The sequence below is a fragment of the Dendrobates tinctorius genome, unplaced genomic scaffold (genome assembly GCF_039654945.1).
Source record: "Dendrobates tinctorius isolate UK_male_01 unplaced genomic scaffold, ASM3965494v1 ptg000165l, whole genome shotgun sequence".
Taxonomy (NCBI): domain Eukaryota; kingdom Metazoa; phylum Chordata; class Amphibia; order Anura; family Dendrobatidae; genus Dendrobates; species Dendrobates tinctorius.
The window spans coordinates 13,933,652-13,954,244 of NW_027361832.1; the positions used below are offsets into that span (position 1 = coordinate 13,933,652).

Genomic DNA, 20,593 nt, shown 5'->3' on the forward strand with positions numbered 1-20,593 from the left:
AACCTGGGAAAACTGTTCAACAGCATCCTGAACAAGAGGATCCTTAGTTTCCTCACCGAGCACAACGTCCTCAGCAAGAGCCAAGCAGGCTTCATGCCAAACCACCGCACTACTGACCACATCTACACCCTGCACAGCCTCATTCAGAGCCACGTCCACAATACAAAGAACGGGAAGATATACGCCTGTTTCGTGGACTTTAAAAAGGCCTTTGATTCGGTGTGGCACCCAGGCTTATTCCTGAAACTGCTGGAGAGCGGAATAGGAGGAAAGACCTATGATGTTATCAAAAGCTCCTACACCGAGAACCTCTGCAGTGTGAGTGTGAATGGCAGAACGGCTTATTTCCAGCAGAGCCGGGGAGTCAGACAAGGCTGCAGCCTAAGCCCAACGCTCTTCAACATTTACATCAATGAGCTGGCTACCGCTCTGGAATCTTCCACAGCACCAGGTCTCACCCTCCACGACGTGCAGGTGAAATTCCTGCTGTATGCAGATGACTTGCTGCTTCTGTCACCAACCGAGAAAGGCCTCCAAGACAACCTGAAAATCTTAGAGAAATTCAGCTCCACCTGGGCTCTACCGGTCAACCTAAAGAAAACCAACATCATGGTGTTCCAGAAGAGAAAGAGAAAATCAGACCAGCACCCTTCATTTATCCTCAACAACTGCGCCCTTACAGGAACGGACAAATATACCTATCTGGGCCTAGAGATTCACCGATCAGGGAGCTTCAAACAAGCCATAGAGACCCTGAAAGACAAGGCATGCAAAACCTTCTATGCCATCCGAAGGAAACTCTACCATCTAAAGCCACCAGTGAGGGTCTGGTTAAAAATCTTCAATTCTATCATCGCCCCAATCCTCCTGTATGGCAGCGAAGTCTGGGGTCCTCACACCTACCCAGACTGGTCAAAGTGGGATTCAAGCCCAACAGAAATATTCCACCTGGAATTCTGCAAGCACCTTCTCCAAGTCCATCGGAGCACCTCCAACAGTGCTTGCCGGGCCGAGCTGGGCAGATTCCCTCTACACCTAATGGTTCTAAAGAGGGCACTGTCATTCCGGGCTCACCTACGTAGTAGCAATCCAAGCTCCCATCACCATAAAGCCCTGACACATGTAGGGGAAACAGAAAAACCAGGACCCTCGGAACAGCTCACCCAAACCCAACCTGACCAGAACACCAATCACAACAACCTGACAAAAGCCGGAATCAGGAAGATGGTAGACGAAGGCCAGGAGAGGTACGTAAGTGACTGGAAGAACGACATCATCAGCTCACAGAAACTGACCATGTACCGGAGTCTACAGAGAGACTACAGACAGGCCCCATACCTGGAGAAACTCCCGGACCCCAAAGACCGCAAGATCCTGAGCCGGTATAGACTCAGTGCCCACAGTCTGGCCATCGAATCCAACAGACACAGGCAGAGCTACAAGCCCAGGGAGGAAAGACTGTGCCAACACTGTGACCAGGAGGCCCTGGAGGATGAGACCCACTTCCTGCTACACTGCTCCAAGTACTCAGCAGTGAGGGACACTCACTTCAGGAGACTCTCACATCTCTTCCCGGATTTCACCACCATGAAGGAGGAAGAGAAAACATACATCCTGCTGGGGGAAGAAGAGAGAGCAGTGGAGATAGCAGCGCAATATGTGAGCGAATGCCATAGACTGCGAGAAAGAGAACTATGATATGCCATGGACTTCTATGGCACCCACCCTGGATATGCCCCAATCCCCCATCCACCTTCCCTATGCCATGGACTTCTATAGCCTCATCCTGGATCTGCCCCCATGCCCCCATCCACCTACCCTATGCCATGGACTTCTATAGCCCCATCCTGAATCTGCCCCATTCACCTTTCCTACAGCCCCTTCCCAACATCCCTACAGTCCCTATCCCCTTCTGTACACCTGCTTTGGCAAAACTAATGTATATTTAGTCCTGCCAATAAAGCTTCTTTGAATCTTGAATCTATATGTAGTATGTATGTATGTTGTATGAATGTAGTATATATGTAGTATGTAGTATGTATGTATATTGTATGAATGTAGTATATATGTAGTATGTATGTATGTTGTATGAATGCAGTATATATGTAGTATGTATGAATGTAGTATATATGTAGTTTGCAGTATGTATGTATGTATGCTGTATGAATGTAGTATATATGTAGTGTGTATGTATGTTGTATGAATGTTGTATATATGTAGTATGTATGTAGTATGTATGTTTTTTTTTTTTACATTCAACACATTAGCCGGATGATGGGACTACTACTGTCCCATCATTGGCTAATGTGTCAGTCACTGTCATTGTAGCAGACATAGCCCGATTGGACTTGTAGTCCCATCGGACGATGCCTGCACACACACACAATCCCCGGCAGCCCGCACAGACCCCCGGCAGGCCCGTACAGACTCCCGGCATGCCCGTACAGACTCCCGGCATGCCCATACAGACTCCCGGCATGCCCGTACAGACCCCCGGCAGCCCGCACAGACCCCCGGCAGGCCCGCACAGACCCCCGGCAGGCCCGCACAGACCCCCGGCAGGCCCGTACAGACCCCCGGCAGCCCGCACAGACCCCCGGCAGGCCCGCACAGACCCCCGGCAGGCCCGTACAGACCCCCGGCAGCCCGCACAGACCCCCGGCAGGCCTGTACAGACCCCCGGCAGCCCGCACAGACCGCGCATCATGATGCGCACAGACTGCACATCATGATGACATCATTTCAGCAGCCAATCACAGCCACAACACTGGCTCATTGCATTATGGGAACTTCCGATTCCGGTATTTGATATTGTAAAAATATTCGTACTCGGTATCGGAATTCCGGTACAGCGAATATCGGCCGATACCCGATTTTTGCAGTATCGGAATGCTCAACACTACTGGCGACTCATAACAGGGCTGCACTTCACATAATTATAGGATGTGTCTTAATCTTCAAAATGTATGAAATTCTCAGCTTTAACGATATCTTTACACTTTAAGGTCCCAGACGTGAGATCTCACAGTCATCTTTCCTATCATGTTTTTATCTGTTCATATGGAGTCATGGCATACAATACATATTGTCATCTATTGGGCTGACATCCATTTGGCGGCGCGCCAGCCATCACCCAGCTATGCGAAACCATGCTTTTCATTCGCTTTTTCATCACATTTCCGGAAATATGGCTTTCCTATCTATTATATCAACAAAGTTCATAAAAACCTCACTTCGTAATTTCTTTCATAGACAAAATATTTTACATTTTCTTTAGCTGGGCTCTTATCTCTACCGGTCGTAAATCTGCCCTTCTCTGCATTCATGTATTCAAGCTAAGGTTGGATTCACATCTGCTAGCCATTAGGATTTATCGGTCGTCCATGACAGCACCACCTGAGAGAGGGGATCCGCCCTTCAGGAACAGGAAACCTACAGATACAAAAGGGCGGCACCTCTCCCACGCATCAGTTGGTTTCCTGTTCCTAGAGGACGGGACTTCCTTCAGATCGTCCATCATGGAGTCGCCGAGGGATTCCCAGGCCGGCTGACTGACCCAGGTAGTGAGGGGGTCTCCTACCTCGGTCAAGCTCGGGTCCCTGGAAGCGCCACGGTGGGGCCGGGTAGGTCACCACGACGGTGGTGAGAGCAGGTGGAGCCAGGGGTCCGGTGGACAGCCGCCTCCATATTGCCGCACCAGGAGGTATGTATGTCCCGGGCCCCTCCTGGTGCGCTCTCCCCGTGGTCCGCTCTCTCTCTTCCGGCCGGGCCGGCGGTGGCGTCCGGTCTGCGGGCGCAGGTCGGCGCGCGTGGGGGCTGTGGCCTGGCCTGAGCCGGGGGCGCCGTGCCGGCTCCTTCTGCACATCCCCGCAGGCCTCAGACGGGCGGCGGAGGGGGCGGGGCCGGGGACGCCGAAACCGGAAGTCGGGTGCCGGCCGGCTTCCGGCGCGTGCCGCGTGTGCACGGCGGTACTGGGCGGCGCGCGGTGGCCGGGGCGGGGGGGATAACCGGAGCTTGCGGGGGGAGGGTCGCGGGGGGGTCCCGGGTGGGAGGTGCGCGCCAGAACCCTGCTGACCCAGACAAGGAGGCCTTAAAAGGCAGGAGGTGACGCTGCTGGGGTGCTTCTGAAGGCCAGCAATGGATACGACAGAAGCCCCCATAGAGCAGCTGGACGAGGTGCAGGAGCACCCACAGAAACAGGCAACAGTGAAACCACATGCGAGTAGCCAGCAGAAGAAGAAACGGACGGGCGAACATAGCCACAGAAGTTCCTCCAGGCTAAAGGACCCTCCTGCCTCCCTCCGTGATCCGGTACCTGCCTCATCTGCATGGGTAAGAGATCTCCGTGAATGTACCCTGTTGCAGTGTCCCCTTATGTTTTTTTCGCAGGGGAGGAAAGCTACGGGAAAACAGAAGCACAGGGAATGTGCCCTCTGTAGTTGCCCCTTGCCGGACGGCCACCCTAAAAAGTTGTGTCAGCCATGCATGAGACAAACGGTAGGGGTGGAAGGGGACGTTGGCCCTGGGGTAGATTGACAGGCCCTTACACTCTCCCCCGTCCATACAGGTAGCGGAAGAAACGCCGGACTTCACCACAATCCTGAGGGACATAATCAGGACAGAGATAAAGGCCCTATCTAAAAAGGATTCCTCTAGGGGAAGAGAATGTAGTTTCTCAGGTTCAGAGTCCTCGACCGCCCTAAGGATCGATGACTCTTCAGATTCCCCGGCCTCCACTTCGTCTTCTTCGGAGGAAGACTCGAGTCGATTCTGCTTCCCCTTAGACCAGATGGATAAGCTAGTTAAAGCAATAAGGTCCACCATGGGGGTAGCAGACACAAAACCGGAAATTTCAGCTCAGGACGTGATGTTCGGGGGTCTAGATCCCAGGAAGCGGAAGGCCTTTCCATTAAATGATAAGGTCCAGAGCCTAATAGATAGGGAATGGAAGAGACCTGAAAAAAGAGGCTCCTTACCTCCGGCCTTCAAGCGGAGGTACCCGTTTGACGACCCAGTGGTAAACAGATGGGATAAAGCCCCTAAACTGGACTCGGCAGTAGCCAAAGCCTCCAAAAAATCGTCCATTCCCTTCGACGACATGGCCTCCTTAAAAGACCCGCTAGATCAGTGGTCCCCAACCTTTTTTGCACCAGGGACCAGCTTGAACCAAGACCATTCTTCCATGGCCCAGCAGGGCGGGGATGGAGGTGTGACAGGGGCGGGGCTTTGGTCATAAGGGGGCGGGGCTATGGACGCGGTTGTAGTTTAGCAGTGCATACTTATCATTTAATTATAACATTTTTAATGTGACTCAACTCACCATAGGTTTTGAATGAGTGGGAGCACCTGGCTTGTTTCTCTGTTTCAGTGGGAGCACTGGGCTACTTCTACTGATGACCGTCACTGCTAATGATGATTGGAACCTACAAGGAAATGGAGCATTGAGCACTTAAGAAAAATTGTACTGGAGTACTGTACATGCTGATTATTTTCTAATCATCAGAAAATGTATGTGTGGTCCCCCCCATCCTGTCCAGCTCTGTGTGGCTCCCCCTGTTGTATGCATGGCTCCCCTGTCCCATCCTGTATACATGGCTCTGCTCCCACTCTCCCATCCTGTATACATGGCTCCCCTGTCCCATCCTGTATACATGGCTCCGCTTCCATCCTGTATGCATGGCTCTGCTCCCACTCTTCTATCCTGTATACATGGCTCCCCTGTCCCATCCTGTATACATGGCTCCGCTCCCACTCTCCCTCCCTTGTATACATGGCTCCGCTCCCACTCTCCCGGCCTCCCCTGTATATATGGCTCCGCTCCCAGTCTCCCGGCCTCCCCTGTATATATGGCTCCGCTCCCAGTCTCCCGGCCTCCCCTGTATATATGGCTCCGCTCCCAGTCTCCCCTGTATATATGGCTCCGCTCCCAGTTTCCCGGCCTCCCCTGTATATATGGCTCCGCTCCCGGTCTCCCCTGTATATATGGCTCCGCTCCCAGTTTCCCGGCCTCCCCTGTATATATGGCTCCGCTCCCAGTTTCCCGGCCTCCCCTGTATATATGGCTCCGCTCCCAGTCTCCCGGCCTCCCCTGTATATATGGCTCTGCTTCCACTCTCCCTCCCTTGTATATATGGCTCCGCTCCCAGTCTCCCGGCCTCACTTGTATATATGGCTCCACTCGGCTCCCCCATCATACTTACCCTCACATCGCTGACCTTCCTTCCCGTCGCTGAACTTCCCTCCCTGCATCTCGCGGCGCTTCAGCTCCTGTGCGGAGCGGTCACGTGCTACCGCTCATTAAGGTCCATGAATATGGACGCCACGCCTATGGGAGAGGAGTGGCATCCATATTCATGACCTTAAATGAGCGGTACACTTGACCGCTCAGCGCTGGATGAAGCCGCCGCGGGATGCAGGGTGAGTATCAGCTGCTGCACCGCCGCCGGCTCCCCTTCTGTCCGCGGACCGGCAAGGGCACTGCAACGGCCCGGTGCTGGGCCGCGGACCGGTGGTTGGGGACCCCTGCGCTAGATAAGAAAGCAGACTCCTTTTTGAAGGGAACTTGGGAGATGTCAGCAGGTGCTCTAAGACCAGCGATAGCTGCCACATGTACGGCCAGATCCATGATGGTCTGGCTAGACCAATTGGATTCCCAACTAAAGGACGGAGTCTCAAGAGCTTCTATCCGGAAAACGCTGCCAATCATCCAAAGTGCGGCAGCTTTTTTGGCGGATGCTTCAGCGGACTCTGCGAGGATGGCAGCCAGAACTGCGAGTTTATCTAACACAGCTCGAAGGGCCCTTTGGTTAAAATGCTGGCCGGGAGATATCCAGGCCAGATCACGACTCTGCTCCATTCCATGTGAGGGTGAATATCTGTTTGGCCCAGTCTTGGATGAACTCTTAGAGAAAGCCGGGGATGATAAAAAGAAGTTCCCCAGTCTACCGAATCCTTCTTACAGACGTCCCTTTACCAGGAAAGGCTATTTCCGAAGAAGGCCGTCCAGAGATCAGGGCAGATGGGAGGACAAAAGAAGGAGAGGTACAGGTTTCATGTTCGGAGGAGGGGGGCGTCAAGAAGGTCCAGCACGTGACACTAAAAAACCACCCCAATGACTAGTTGCCCCGGTAGGGGGGAGACTAGCTGCCTTCTACCCAGCCTGGTCCTTGATTTCCAATAGTAAATGGATACTGGGGGTGATAGCTGCGGGTCTACGCCTAGAATTCGCCCGGGTCCCCCAAGATCGATTTAAAGTCACCCCGCTCAGGTCTTCCACACCAGAACAAGCTGCCCTGGAGGCCGAGGTGCATGATCTCTGCCGTAAGAGGGTCCTAACGGTGGTCCCAGAGGGAGAAACGGGGAAAGGGTTTTACTCCCCCTTGTTCCTGGTCCGCGAACCAGACGGGTCCTTCAGGACTATAATAAACCTTAAATCCCTCAACGAATTCCTGGTCATACGCCCGTTTAAGATGGAGACAATTAAATCAACAATAAAATTACTGTTTCAAAACTGTTTTATGGTGGTGTTAGATTTAAAAGACGCTTACTACCATATTCCCATTCATGCAGCTCATCAGCGGTTTCTCAGAGTGGCGGTTCAGCTGGATGGGTCAGTCCAACATTTCCAATATGCGGCCCTCCCCTTTGGGGTGGCAGTCGCTCCCCGTGTGTTTACCAAAGTAGTAGCGGAAGTTATGGCCCATCTACGTGAATCGGACATTCTTGTGATCCCCTACTTAGATGACTTCCTGATCGTAGGGAAAACAGCAAAACATTGTCTGGAACAACTACAAAGGGCAATGTCTGCCCTAGAGGGGTTAGGATGGCTGCTTAACATTAAAAAGTCTCGGTTACAGCCGGTGAGAGTCCAACAATTCTTGGGCCTCATCCTAGACTCTGAAAAATAGGAATGCCGTCTGCCCCCGGAGAAGCTTGTTCGCCTACACTATCAGGTCCTGAACGCTTCCAATAACCCTACCATGTCCCTCAGGAAAGCCATGTCCCTTCTGGGTTCTCTTTCATCCTGTATCCCGGCAGTCCAGTGGGCACAGTTTCATACAAGAAAACTGCAGGGCGAGGTCTTAAGGCATTGAGGGTTACTTAGAGGGCCAGCTAACCTTGTCCCGAAACACAAGGGAGTCCCTAGAGTGGTGGCTAGTCAAGGATAATTTATCCAAAGGGGTCCACGGGAGTGTGACATATCCCGCATAATCACCACGGATGCTAGCCCTTCCGGTTGGGGGGCTCATATGGGTGAGATTGTGGTACAGGGCCTATGGGAGCATCATCAGATAGAAATGTCATCTAATCTGAAAGAGTTGACAGCGGTAGAGCACGCAGCTAAGGAGCTACTTGTGTATCTACAGGGCCATCATGTGCGAGGGTTCTCCGACAATCAGGTCACCGTGGCTTATATCAACCACCAAGGCGGGACTCGTTCCAAACCCCTGATGAATGTGGCAGAACGGCTATTCCAGCTAGCAGAGCAGCATTTTCAATCTTTAACAGCTCTACATATAAAAGGGAAGGAAAATATCACAGCAGATTTCCTAAGCCGCAATCCACTAAAACAAGGAGAATGGTCCCTAAGCACCTCCATCTTCGACCTAATTGTACAAAAATGGGGACAACCAGAGGTAGACCTCTTCGCTACCAGGGAAAACAGAAAATTAAAACAATTTTGCTCCCTAAATCCCAGAGAGAACCCCCTGGCGGTAGATGCCTTTCTGATAAAGTGGGACTTCGGGCTAGCATACGCCTTCCCTCCCCTATCGCTACTACCCCTGGTGATGAAGAAAATCAGGAGAGACAGAGCAAGGGTGATAGTTATCGCTCCATTTTGGCCCAGGAGGGCTTGGTTTTCTTGCCTCTGGACCATGTTGGTGTCCGACCCTTGGGTCCTTCCGGACATCCCGGATCTCCTATCCCAGGGCCAAGTGTTCCATCCTCAGGTGGCTGGCCTACATCTGACGGCGGTGAGTTTGAACGGACACTGCTGAGAGAAAAAGGCTTCTCCCCAGACCTGATTAACACCCTACTTAAAAGTAGAAAAGTCATCACTACCAAAATCTATGTCAGAATTTGGAAAAAACTCCTGCAGAACTCTGGAGTGGTCGCTGGCGCTTCAGCACCTGTAAGCCAAATCTTAGAGTTTCTTCAGAAAGGTCTGGATATGGGGCTCTCCACTAGTACCCTTAAAGTACAAGTATCAGCCTTGGGGGCCCTCTTTAGCTGCAACATCACGGGTAATTACTGGATCAGTAGATTCATTAAGGCAGCAGGTAGATCCAGGCCAATAGCGAAAGATAGATTCATGCCGTGGGACTTGAACCTAGTCCTCACGGCTATGACAGAAGCCCCATTCTTACCTATCTCATCAGCTTCTATAAAGAACCTGTCCCTCAAAGTAGACTTCCTGGTAGCTCTAACCTCAGCTCGTAGGGTAAGCGACATCCAGGCATTATCTAGACGTCCTCCTTATATACAGTTCAAGGACGATAGGGTAATACTCAGACCTGATCCGGCGTATTTACCTAAGGTAGTTTCCAGCTTTCATAGGACACAGGAGATAGTCCTTCCATCTTTCCTCCCTAATCAGCTAATGAGAAGGAAGAGAAACTTCACACCTTGGATGTTAGGAAATGCCTCATAGAATATCTGGCAGTTACCGATCCCTGGAAAAAAGATAATGCCCTGTTTGTCTCTCATCAAGGCCCTAGGAAAGGTTGTAGAGCGTCAAAAAGTACACTAGCCAGGTGGGTTAGAGAAGCGATCTCAATAGCATACACCTCAAAAGGCAGGTCGCCACCCCGGAAGCTGAGGGCGCATTCCACCAGAGCCATGGCGACCTCGTGGGCCGAAAGATCAGAAGTGTCCATTGACCAGATATGTAAGGCGGCTACTTGGTCCTCTCCGAGCACCTTTTATAGTCATTATAGGCTAGACTTGGGTGCTTCCACAGACCTCTCTTTTGGTATAAGGGTACTGCAGGCTGTAGTCCCTCCCTAAATAGTTTTACCCTCTGTAATTCTCTCAGGTGGTGCTGTCATGGACGACCGATAAAGTCTTAGTTACTCACCGGTTAACTGTGTTTTTCGGAGTCCATGACAGCACCCGTATATTCCCTCCCTTTAGTTTAAATTTGGGTGTGCACTTCTTCCTCTTGTATGTACACTGGTAAGGAATAGTTGTGTAAAAGTACTGTATATAAATTTTGCTATTAACCATGGAGGTCCTCTTGTGCTCTGTAATCCAACTGATGCGTGGGAGAGGTGCTGCCCTTTTGTATCTGTAGGTTTCCTGTTCCTGAAGGGCGGATCCCCTCTCTCAGGTGGTGCTGTCATGGACTCCGAAAAACACCGTTAACCGGTGAGTAACTAAGACTTTTTCTTAATTACCTGTTTCCAAAAGATGGGTGTCAGCTGCATAGAGATCATGATAAGGTAACTGGTTAGATTGCAAGCTCTTTCTCTTTTCTGGAGCTGTCTTATAGATTTAATTTTTCTATGACAGCCCATGTTTCCCTGAAGAAAAAGCCACTGTACCATCAAGGCTCTCTACTGCCTAATATTTTTTGAAGCCCGCTCTTTTCACGTTACTGATTTTGATATATTTATTAGTGATGAGCGAACATGCTAAGGTGTTATCCGAGCATACCCAGGAGATGTGGTATGATCAGACCATGTCCCTGTGTGGTCAGACACGACCATTACACAGTACACAGCAGGGGCACATTTATAACATCTCAGTACAGGAATCTTTTTTTTTTTTTAAACACGTCAAATTGTGGAAATTATTATTGTTCCAAGATCTATTAACTAAAATTAAATTTTGTTCATGGTAAATCCCCTTTAAGCTGGAGCTGTCCAGTAGTGAACGCAGCCTTTAACTTTAAGGGACAAAAACATGGCTGCTTTTTTTTCCCAAAAAAGTGCTACTGTTGACCATGGGTTGCATGTGGTATTGCAGTTTTACACCGTGGTGAGGGTTGGTGCTGATTCCTAAAGAAAGCAGCCATGCTGCCATGTTTTTCTTATCCTGTGCAACCCCTTGAAGTTTCTTAATGTCACTGGCAGTGATCTATAGTAACCTGTTTATGACATCATATGTAACGTCAGTGATGTCACTGGTTGTAGTTCTGATGCTCAGTCCTGGCAGAGCGCTCTACTGACCCTTTTAATAACACAGGAGTAAATATGTAGAAAGCAGCCTTTGTTGGCAACGGGTCCACTTTTCTGTTGAACTAAGTCTCCCCACATTGTTGTTACGTCTCCTCTACAATATTTAATATCCTATCCTCAAGGAATCGTACATTGCTCTGCACACATAATGGTGAAAGCTTATAAACTACCTATCGACCATAGCAACCAATCACAGCACAGCTTTCATTTTTCAAAAGCACAATTAGAAATGAAAGCTGTACTGTGATTGGTTGCTATGGGCGATAAGGCCTATCTTATTAAGACAGTTTCATAAATCTTCCTCCTTGTTACTCGACTCAGTGACCAGCCTTACTGTATATGTGGATTCAATTTGACCTATTAGGTAACGTGACTTAACTCCTTCCTGACAGCACCATACATTTCAGGTGTGGGTCTATGGAGCGCTGAGCCCACTCCACACACAGCAGTAAGGGTAGGTGCACACGCTGCGGATTGGTCTGCGGATTGATCCGCGCAGATTTTCAAAATCCGAAGATAAATCCGCAGGTCAAAAGACCTGCAGTTTATCTGCGGATTGCTCTGCGGTTTGGCCCTGCGGTTTCACCATCTCCACAATGGAGGAGATAGGAAACCGCTGCCGAATCCGCAGAAAGAATTGACATGTCAATTCTTTCTGCGGTTTAGAAACCGCAGATTATCCGCGCGGAAAATTCCGCAGCATCTGCACTGCGGTTTCCATTTCCCATAGGGAATAATGGTACTGTACACCGCAGCAAAAACTGCTGCGGACCTGCAGAGGCCAAATCCGCTGCGGATCCGCAGCAGAATCCGCAGCGTGTGCACACAGCCTAAAACACCCACCGGTAACAGTAACGACCCCTTGAAATGTCATTGTTAATGACTAAGTAGTGAAAACCATCAGGCGCACCAATTAGGGCAACCATCATGCCGCAACTCAAACGTAGGGTACAAATGAATTTTTTGCCACTTTGTTAGGTATGTAAGTGTCATGAAGGTAATAACTTTCTCTCAGGCTGTCATATTCTGGTTTAGCGGCGTTCCGGTCTTCTCCTGCACCACGTGGCCACATCTGTAACCTCCCAGATCACCGTGTAGACCGGCAATTAATCTTTCATATTCAAAGGTGACTTCCACTCCACACAGCAACCACGGTGTGATCCGGCAGGTCATACACACACGTCACGTGGTGCCGCAACAGACCAGAGCATCGCTGACACCCAGAGAAGATGGTGACCAGTGAGTATGATCCTACCTTCATCAGACTTAGGCCACGTTCAGTATTTTACCTCAGTATTTTACCTCAGTATTTGTGAACCAAAACCAGGAGAGGAACAATCTGAGGTAAAGTAGAATAGAAACACATCACCACTTCTGGATTTATTACCCCCTCCTGGTTTTAGCTTACACAAATACTGAGGTAAAATACTGACCAAATACTGAACGTGGCCTTAAACACATGATCCATGAGGCCTCATTCAGATGTCTGTTTTTCGCATATGTTTTTGATTTGCAATTTTCACAGATAGACCACGTTCTCTTTATAGTCTATGGGACTGTTCACACATCCGTGTTTTTTTTATTTTTTTCAGATTGTGTGTCCATGCAAAAATCACAGAGACATGTCCGATTTTTTAAAATGATTTTTAAGTGGCATAACGGATGAAAAGTACCAATGCAAGTCTATGGGTCCATGATTTGTATATTTATTTATACATGAAAAACATTGATGAAATCCTGATAGTAACTGACAAAACACTGATGAAACTACGAATAAACAAAAAAAAGTTGCACTCTGTAGCGCTAAAGCATGTTAATATGAAATATGAATAGTAATATGGCTTCTGGATACTAGGAAAAAACACGTAGCTCATAATTTGGCCACTTCATGCCTGCCCAGCAACCAACAACAAGGTGGTCTCAAGTCTGCTGGGTCCTAACGTGTCTAGTGTGAATACCTCCCTAAGACTGAAGTCTGAATTTCTGGGTAGATGTGAATACCTCTCTTTAAAGCTTGAATTTATGGGTATCTATGACCCTGTTGCAATTAAAATCCACCACATGCTGAAGGGCGGAGTGCTCGGTCAGAAAGCTAGTATACAACCAAGCACTCCGCCCTCCAGCATGGGAGGGATGGATCTTAATTGCTGCAGGGTCCTACCTACCCATAAATTCAGGCTTTGAAGAGAGGTATTCACATCTACCCAGAAATGCAGACTTCTTGGGGAGGTATTCACACTACACACGTAGGACCCAGCAGTTCTGAGACCGCCTTGTTGTTTGCAACCTTTTGTTTGTTTTTTTGTATATTGTGTATGGAGATGGCTGCTCCTAGTATGCACCTGTTCACACTAGCTTTGAAGTGCCAAATCAGTCGTTTGTCAACTGATGAAACTAGGATCCAAAACGTGACACTTGTACCATTTTTACTTTTTGCGTACTTGAACAGACACAGATGTCCAAATGAGGCCTAACAAGAGGACCAATAGATCATGAAAATGATGCTGTATTTGAAATATATACTATATGAGCTTGGTAATGCTATAATTGTTGCTAATATAGAAGAAGACGGATGACACTCACCGGTAAAAGTCACTCTTTATTCCAATATTTTAAAACATTGGCGTCGGGAGGATGGGAGCAGGAGTGGAGGAGACGACGGCCATTGTGTGCTGCGGTAGCGCTTCTACGGGTCAAGCTACCGCAGCGCAAAAAGGCCGTTGTTTCCTCCACTCCTGCTCCCATCCTCCCGATGCCGACGTTTTAAAATATTGGAATAAAGAGTGATTTTTACCAGTGAGTGCCATCCGTCTTCTATATTGGTATCTATTGTGGCTGTTGTTTTTGGAGAGGCGCCCTGGCTTACGGAGCATTCATTGCTGAATGTTTGCTTGCAGCTTGTCTGCGCAACACCTGTGCATTGAGTTGGTTCCTTCGCTGTGAGGATTTACATTTTCTTGGAGTATTTTGGGAATGCTATAATTGTACTGACCTGGAGAATTATGTTTCCATGTCATTTTTAGTGCATAGTAAATACTGAAAAAACTGCTTTTCTTTACCATTTCACTGCACTTGGATTTTTTAATTTTCAGTACAATGTAAGGCACAATGAATGGGGCCATTCAAAGCTGTAACAACAAGGAGTTATAATTGTGCTGGAATGTAAAGGTTTAGGCTAGGCCTACATGCAACATTAACAACTCATCTCTACAGCCAGCAATAAACCTGCTGCCACCTTACTCAAAAACCACTGAAAACTAGACAAAAACAGATCCAAACAGAATAATTAATTGGGGACTAAGGCTAAGGCTATGTGCACACGTTGTGGATTGGGCTGCAGATTTTTCTGCGCGGATTTGGCAAAATCCGCAGGTCAAAAGACCTGCGGTTTCACACCTCTACAATGTTAAAGGTGTGAAACCGCTGCGGATTCCGCACAAACATGTGACATGCTGCGGTTTGTAATCCACAGCAAATCCGCGACGAAAAATCCGCACCATGTGCACAGCGGATTTTAAAATCCATAGGCTAACATGGTACTGTACCATGTCAGCAGAACTGCTGCGGATCCGCAGGGCCAAATCCGCTGCGGATCCGCAGCAGAATCCGCAACGTGTGCACATACCCTAAGACTATACGGCACCTCTGTCCACAACAGCCAACGCATGACCGAACTTCGCTTAGTGCCGCTGCTACATCACAGCTCTATAGAAGTGATGAATGGGCTCGTATTGCGACACCTACACTGCTGCAACAAGCAAGTTGCCAAAAATTTATCCGAGGCTAATGTTTTTTTGACTTACTTCTCATGGTAGTGTAGGTGTTGGAATGCAACCCCATTCGCTTAGATAGCTGCAATGTAGCAGCGGGACCGAGCGTACTTAGGTCATGAGACAGCTGTCGTGACCAAAGTTGCCGTATACTCTTAGCCTTAGGCCCCAACTCATTATTAGTTTTTTTTTGTCTAATTTTCAGTGGTTTATGCCCGATTTTGAGTGAGGTGGCAGCGAAGTTATTGCTGACTGTAGGCATTTCTGAAGAGATGAGTTTTCAGGTTACATCTTAGAGCTCCAATTTTAAGGACTGGAAGGTAAAGCAATGAATTTCAAAGGATGGAGAAAGCTTGGGAAGGAGGCGATTTGGTGAGGAACATATGAGTATGGAGGAGAGAAGAAGTCTTGTGAGGACCTGAGAGTATGTTTGTGAAGGTTTCGGGAGATTAGTTTGGAGATGTAGGGAGGAGACAGATTATGCAGAGTATAAATTATTGTTAGTAGTTTAAACTGGATTTGCTGGGAAATTGGAAGCCAGAGAAGGGATTGGCAGATGCTGAGGAGTAGTGATGGAGAAGCTGAGAAATCAGGCAGCAGAGATAAGGATGGACTGGAGGGGTGCAGAGTGTTAGCTGAGACGCCGCAGAGGAGGATATTACAGTAGTCGAGGTGGGAGATGATAAGGCCATGCACTAACATTTTAGTAGATTCAGGGTTGAGGAAATGACATTCTTTAAATATTTTTTAAATCAGAGGTGGTTAGGGCTTGGATGTGTGGTTGAAGGACAGGGCAGGGTCAAGGGATGCTCTGGAGCAGTGGACTTGTGATACAGGGGAAAGTGGAATGTAATTTCTTGTGATAGACAGATCTGGCAGGGCGTTGAGTGAAATGGATTGTTCAATTATCACTGAGAGATCTGTAGACAAAGATTTGTCTGTGATTCCAGGACTTGCCGACATGCCACTTCGAAAGACCTTCAGGAGAATTGAAGCCCTATGGAGGGACTGGGATACAAAAGCTCAGAAATCAGGACTGCGAAGCACTGTGTACAGTGTCAATGGAGACGAGTACAAGGGGGAATGGATGAATAACATGAAGCATGGTAACAATGGAATCTATTTCACCTATTACTGTATAATGGACTAAAGGATACAAACAACAATGTTTGCTCACATTTATTAAAAATGATGTAATTTGCACCTAATCTTTCGTGTACTCTCTAACCAGTGTACAACTCCACCAATCCATATTTATCAAATGTTCTGCGTCTCTTCCCGTTGAACCACAACAGATACACCTTTTCCTTGGGTGTTTTAGTTCTGTGTTCTTTATTTCTGTTGGTTTGGGGTAATAGGTGTTTTTCATTTACTTTGTCCTATCACCTTTAAGGTGCAGCTTTAAATAACTTCCCCTACTCATGTTTTCTGCTGGTGGTAGCCTTTGTTGGATTCATTCACTTTGATGTATTTTGTGTTAGTTGCAGTTGTTTTGTGTGTGCTTCCTTACTCCTTAGGGAACTGCTGCTGTATCGATTCTAGGAGCGGCTAAGGACAGTCAGGGTAAGTCGTCAATGAGTGGGGGCACCATTGTGTTATCTTAAGGTGCCAACCTCCGTGGTCAGAGAGGGAAAGCCCAGGGTCCGAGAAGGGCTAATCCTAGTCTGAACAGGGACGTGTCAGATTCAGGCGTTTGTCTCCCTGGTTTGTATGTTACCTGTATGAATGTGCTTTGGCAGTCATAATATTTCCATTTGGCTAAACAAGTCTACTTCACTACCTTCATCACATCACTAGGAGTCAATTCAAAATGATTTTTTGAAACTTTTCACTCTCTGAGCCCTAAAGGGCAAGCAGCCGTCACCAACTTAAGCGCTGACGATCTGGCCACTTATTTCCAAGAAAATATCATCCATATACCTCAGGACGTTTTCACACAAATCCACCAAAACCTGGATCCCCTTCCCACCTCCACTTCAAGCTCACTTTCCACCCTTGAAGCGGTTACAGAAGAAGAAGTTACCAGGCTCCTTTCCTCTTTTCGCACTACAACCTCCATTAGTGACCCTATTCCCTCACATCACCTCCAGTCTCTCTACCTGGCTGTCTTTTCCCTCTTAACTAAAATATTTAACCTTTTTCTTTCTTCTGGTATCTTTCCCTCTTTATTCAAACACGTTGTCATAACTCCTTTACCGGAAAAAAAAAAATCGATCAACTAGAACTACACTAACTACAAACCTGTCTCTGATCTTCACTGTATCCCTAAACGCCTGTAACACTTAGTTCAGTCCTGTCCAATCCGCTATTTCAGAGATAACGCTCTGCTTGACCTTTCACAATCTGTTTTCCATTCTTTACACTCTATGGAAACTGCCCTCACTAAAGTTTCTACTGATCTACTAACAGCTACATCTAATGCAGCACTCTATAAATACCAAGATATATGTAAACATGAGATCTAAACTACATTGCTGCTGAATAAAATGTACTAAGAAAATAAAAAAGTACTTACAAAAAATTATGGTTCTTAGCGCATAAATTGGCCATTTCATGTGTGCCCATCAACCATGGCAAGGTGACACGTCTTTATGGGTCCTATCACCCTAAACATGCCTCTCTCAGGTTATAAACCTACAATTTCAAATGGGCAGATAGGAACCAGCACTAATTAAATGCACTGCAAAAAAACAAAATACCTGACCAGCACCTCCATATAGTGTGAACAGGTGCAAGCGTTTTATGTGCTAAGAACCTTCATTTTTTGTAAGTACTTTTTTATTTTATTAGTACATTTTATTCAGCAAAAATGTATTTTAGATCTTGTGTTTGCATACAGTGTATCTTGGTCCTTACAGAGTGCTGCTGTGCCCCCTTTTGTGTATGCTATGCAGGCATTGCAGCTTGAACCTGTTCACATTATATGGACATCACGTAAGCAGGGATAACTAAGGTCCTGCATTAGACATGGCGAATCAGAAAACTATGCTACCTTTCTAATTGGAGGTATTTGCTATTATTATTATCATTACACCTACTACATATTTGGATAAGATCTTGGAGATGGGAATACCCCTTTAATGCAGGAGCTGGAGAGCAAAAAAGCGCAAATAGGGTCCGATATAAAATTAGAAAAGGTTATGCTAACCTGGTAAAATTGTGTTAGCGTAACAATATAGAGGCATAGGATTACAGCTGCTGCAGGTCCACAGGTAATCCATCCTGTAGAGATGTGTTTTACAAGTTCAACATTTGTCTATACAATGAAGCAATCCATGTGGCGCGGGGCTTAGCCGTTGGTGACGTACTCGTCTCATACGCCTCGGCACGTTACATGAAAGTGGGGGTCCTGGCTTGGTGTGTGGACTTGTGCTGTGAGGGCGCTATGCCTGTGCAGGACGCATGTAACCGTTGACGCTGGTTTGCCAGGATCAGATGTTTCACAGTTCATTGAGGGATACCACCAGTCAAAAATAAACTTTACTGAACGGGAACTTGGGAACTTGGTAGGGCATATGTACAGAAGATAGCGGGTTCACAAGTTCACGAACGTATCCTGCACAACACTGAGCCTTTTCCACACAGTTTTGATTCCTTCCTCTTTACTTGTCCTCTGTATTCACTAACTCTCACTACAGATCAGCATAACAAGAGTCCTTTACTTAACCCACAGTTCCACATCTTCTTTCCCCTTAAGGGATCTATGGTGCCAGTATGGCCAGTACTTATCTTCTCTAATGCGGACGCTCTGGAACTCCCGCCCGGGGCACACTATTCATCTCACGTACTCAGGGCTGTCTAGGCACATTACTAGTGTTGAGCTTTCCGATACCGCAAGTATCAGGTATCGGCCGATATTAGCTGTATCGGAATTCCAATACTGACTTCCGATACTTTTTTCATATCGAATACCAGAATCGGAAGTTCCCATAATGCTATGAGCCCGCTCGCTTTGATTCAGCCAATGGGAATCCTCAGAAGTGTGGGCACATCCTGTTAGGCATGTAGGCATGTTAACTATTGACATGGCTGTGATTGGCTGCTGAAATGATGTCATGATGCACTATAAAAGCCACCGCCGCCGCCATTTCTGGTCACTCTGCTGTGAATTCAGTTAGGGACAGGCTGCTGTTGAAGACTGTGAGGGACAGTTAGAAATAGCGATTCTCAAAACAATATTGTGCTTTACCCAGGCTACATAAACCACCACTGTAGCTTTCTTTTCCCTAGCAGCAGTGTTCACAGCTGTCTGCAAGGGCTGTGTGAGTGCAGCTCACGCTGTGGAGTGGGTCCTGCAGCCACGCCTGGTTGTAGGCCGCCCAGCGTGCCTCACTGCTGCCTCATACATATTTTTCTTTTTGAGCTGCTTATTTTTAAAAAATTCTATCTAGTGTGCTTCCATCCGTATCCATATACGTTGGTTGCAAACAATAGTAGTAGACAGCGGAGCCTTTCTGCATCCTTTCAGTGCTAGTGCCCACTTAGCTGCACTGTTCACGGCTGTTTGAGAGGTCTCTGACTGTGTGCGAGTGCAGCTCACGCTGAGTAGTGTGTCCTGCAGCTACGTCTGGTTGTAGGCTGCTCAGCGTGCGTCACTGCCTCACACATATTTTTCTTTAATTGCAGCTCATTTTTTCTTCTATTAGTGTGCATCCATCCATATCCATCTACATTGGTTGGTTGCAAACACTATATAGGAGTAGATAGAGGAGCCTTTTTTCTGGCTTGTGCCCTTCAGCTGCAGCCAGATTAGTATTACCCAATTTTTTTGGAGCCTCATCTTTTGCATTGTAGGTTACCTGCCTGCATTGTAATAGCTCCAGAAAGTTGGTGATACTCTCACTTTCAAATCTTTGGTCACATCCTTTTAGTTTTTTTTCCCAAAAAAAAAAACAACAAAGTTCACCAAACACTACATTTGAAAGTCGTGTAGGCTACATTAGCTCCCATTAAAGTGGAGTCGACGCACACACTGCATAAAATTAGTGTTTCTTAAACCTGTAACCAGCTGTTCAGGAATAAGCACACTAAGGCCCCCCTTTGTACTTTTCTGCCTATCTTTCTCAGTCTAGCAAGTTGAAGAAGGCAGGGAGTAAGGCACGTGGGCGTGGGCGGGAATTTCAGCAGGGAGAGGACGTGGGGATTCTGCAGGGAGAGGATGTGGGGATTCTTTAGGGAGAGGACGTGGGGATTCTGTGCCTGCTGTTGGCACCAGTGAGTCAGCATCCCCCAGTTTTAGCAGGCAACAGTCCTTTATGCGCAGCTTTGTAGGACCTCACCGTACCCCACTGCTGCGGGAGGAACAAATTGAAGCCGTTGTGGGATGGATGACAGCTAACGCATTGACTTCAATTACTTCCACATCCTCTCAGGGCCAGAGCACCGAAGAGCAACCATCTGTCTCTTCACCACCTGCCAAAGTGCCCAGGCAGTCAGAGAGCCCTGGACAGGAGCCATCACAGTCTCTACTTCTGTTCTCGGAATCTGTTGGTTTGGAAAGAGGGGGCCAGCCAAGCAGCATTCCAGAATGTGAAGAAGAGGAAGTATGCAGTGATGCGCAACTTCTTTGTCCCTCTGAATCTGAAGAGGCAGGTGGGCCAGTGCCTATAGTCAGCACACCTCAGTACGCATCAGATGATGACG

At 47.7% G+C, this 20,593-nt stretch overlaps 1 protein-coding gene across 1 annotated transcript in view; it reads left to right on the top strand.

Annotated features, from left to right (window-relative positions):
• Positions 1-20,593, top strand: part of LOC141053154 (MORN repeat-containing protein 3-like) — a 68,003-nt gene that overhangs the window by 16,361 nt on the left and 31,049 nt on the right. Inside the window, exon 2 of the mRNA XM_073550511.1 lies at positions 15,901-16,056. Coding sequence (XP_073406612.1) covers positions 15,912-16,056 — 145 coding nt within the window. The 5' untranslated portion in view covers positions 15,901-15,911. The remainder of the gene's footprint in view (positions 1-15,900; positions 16,057-20,593) is intronic.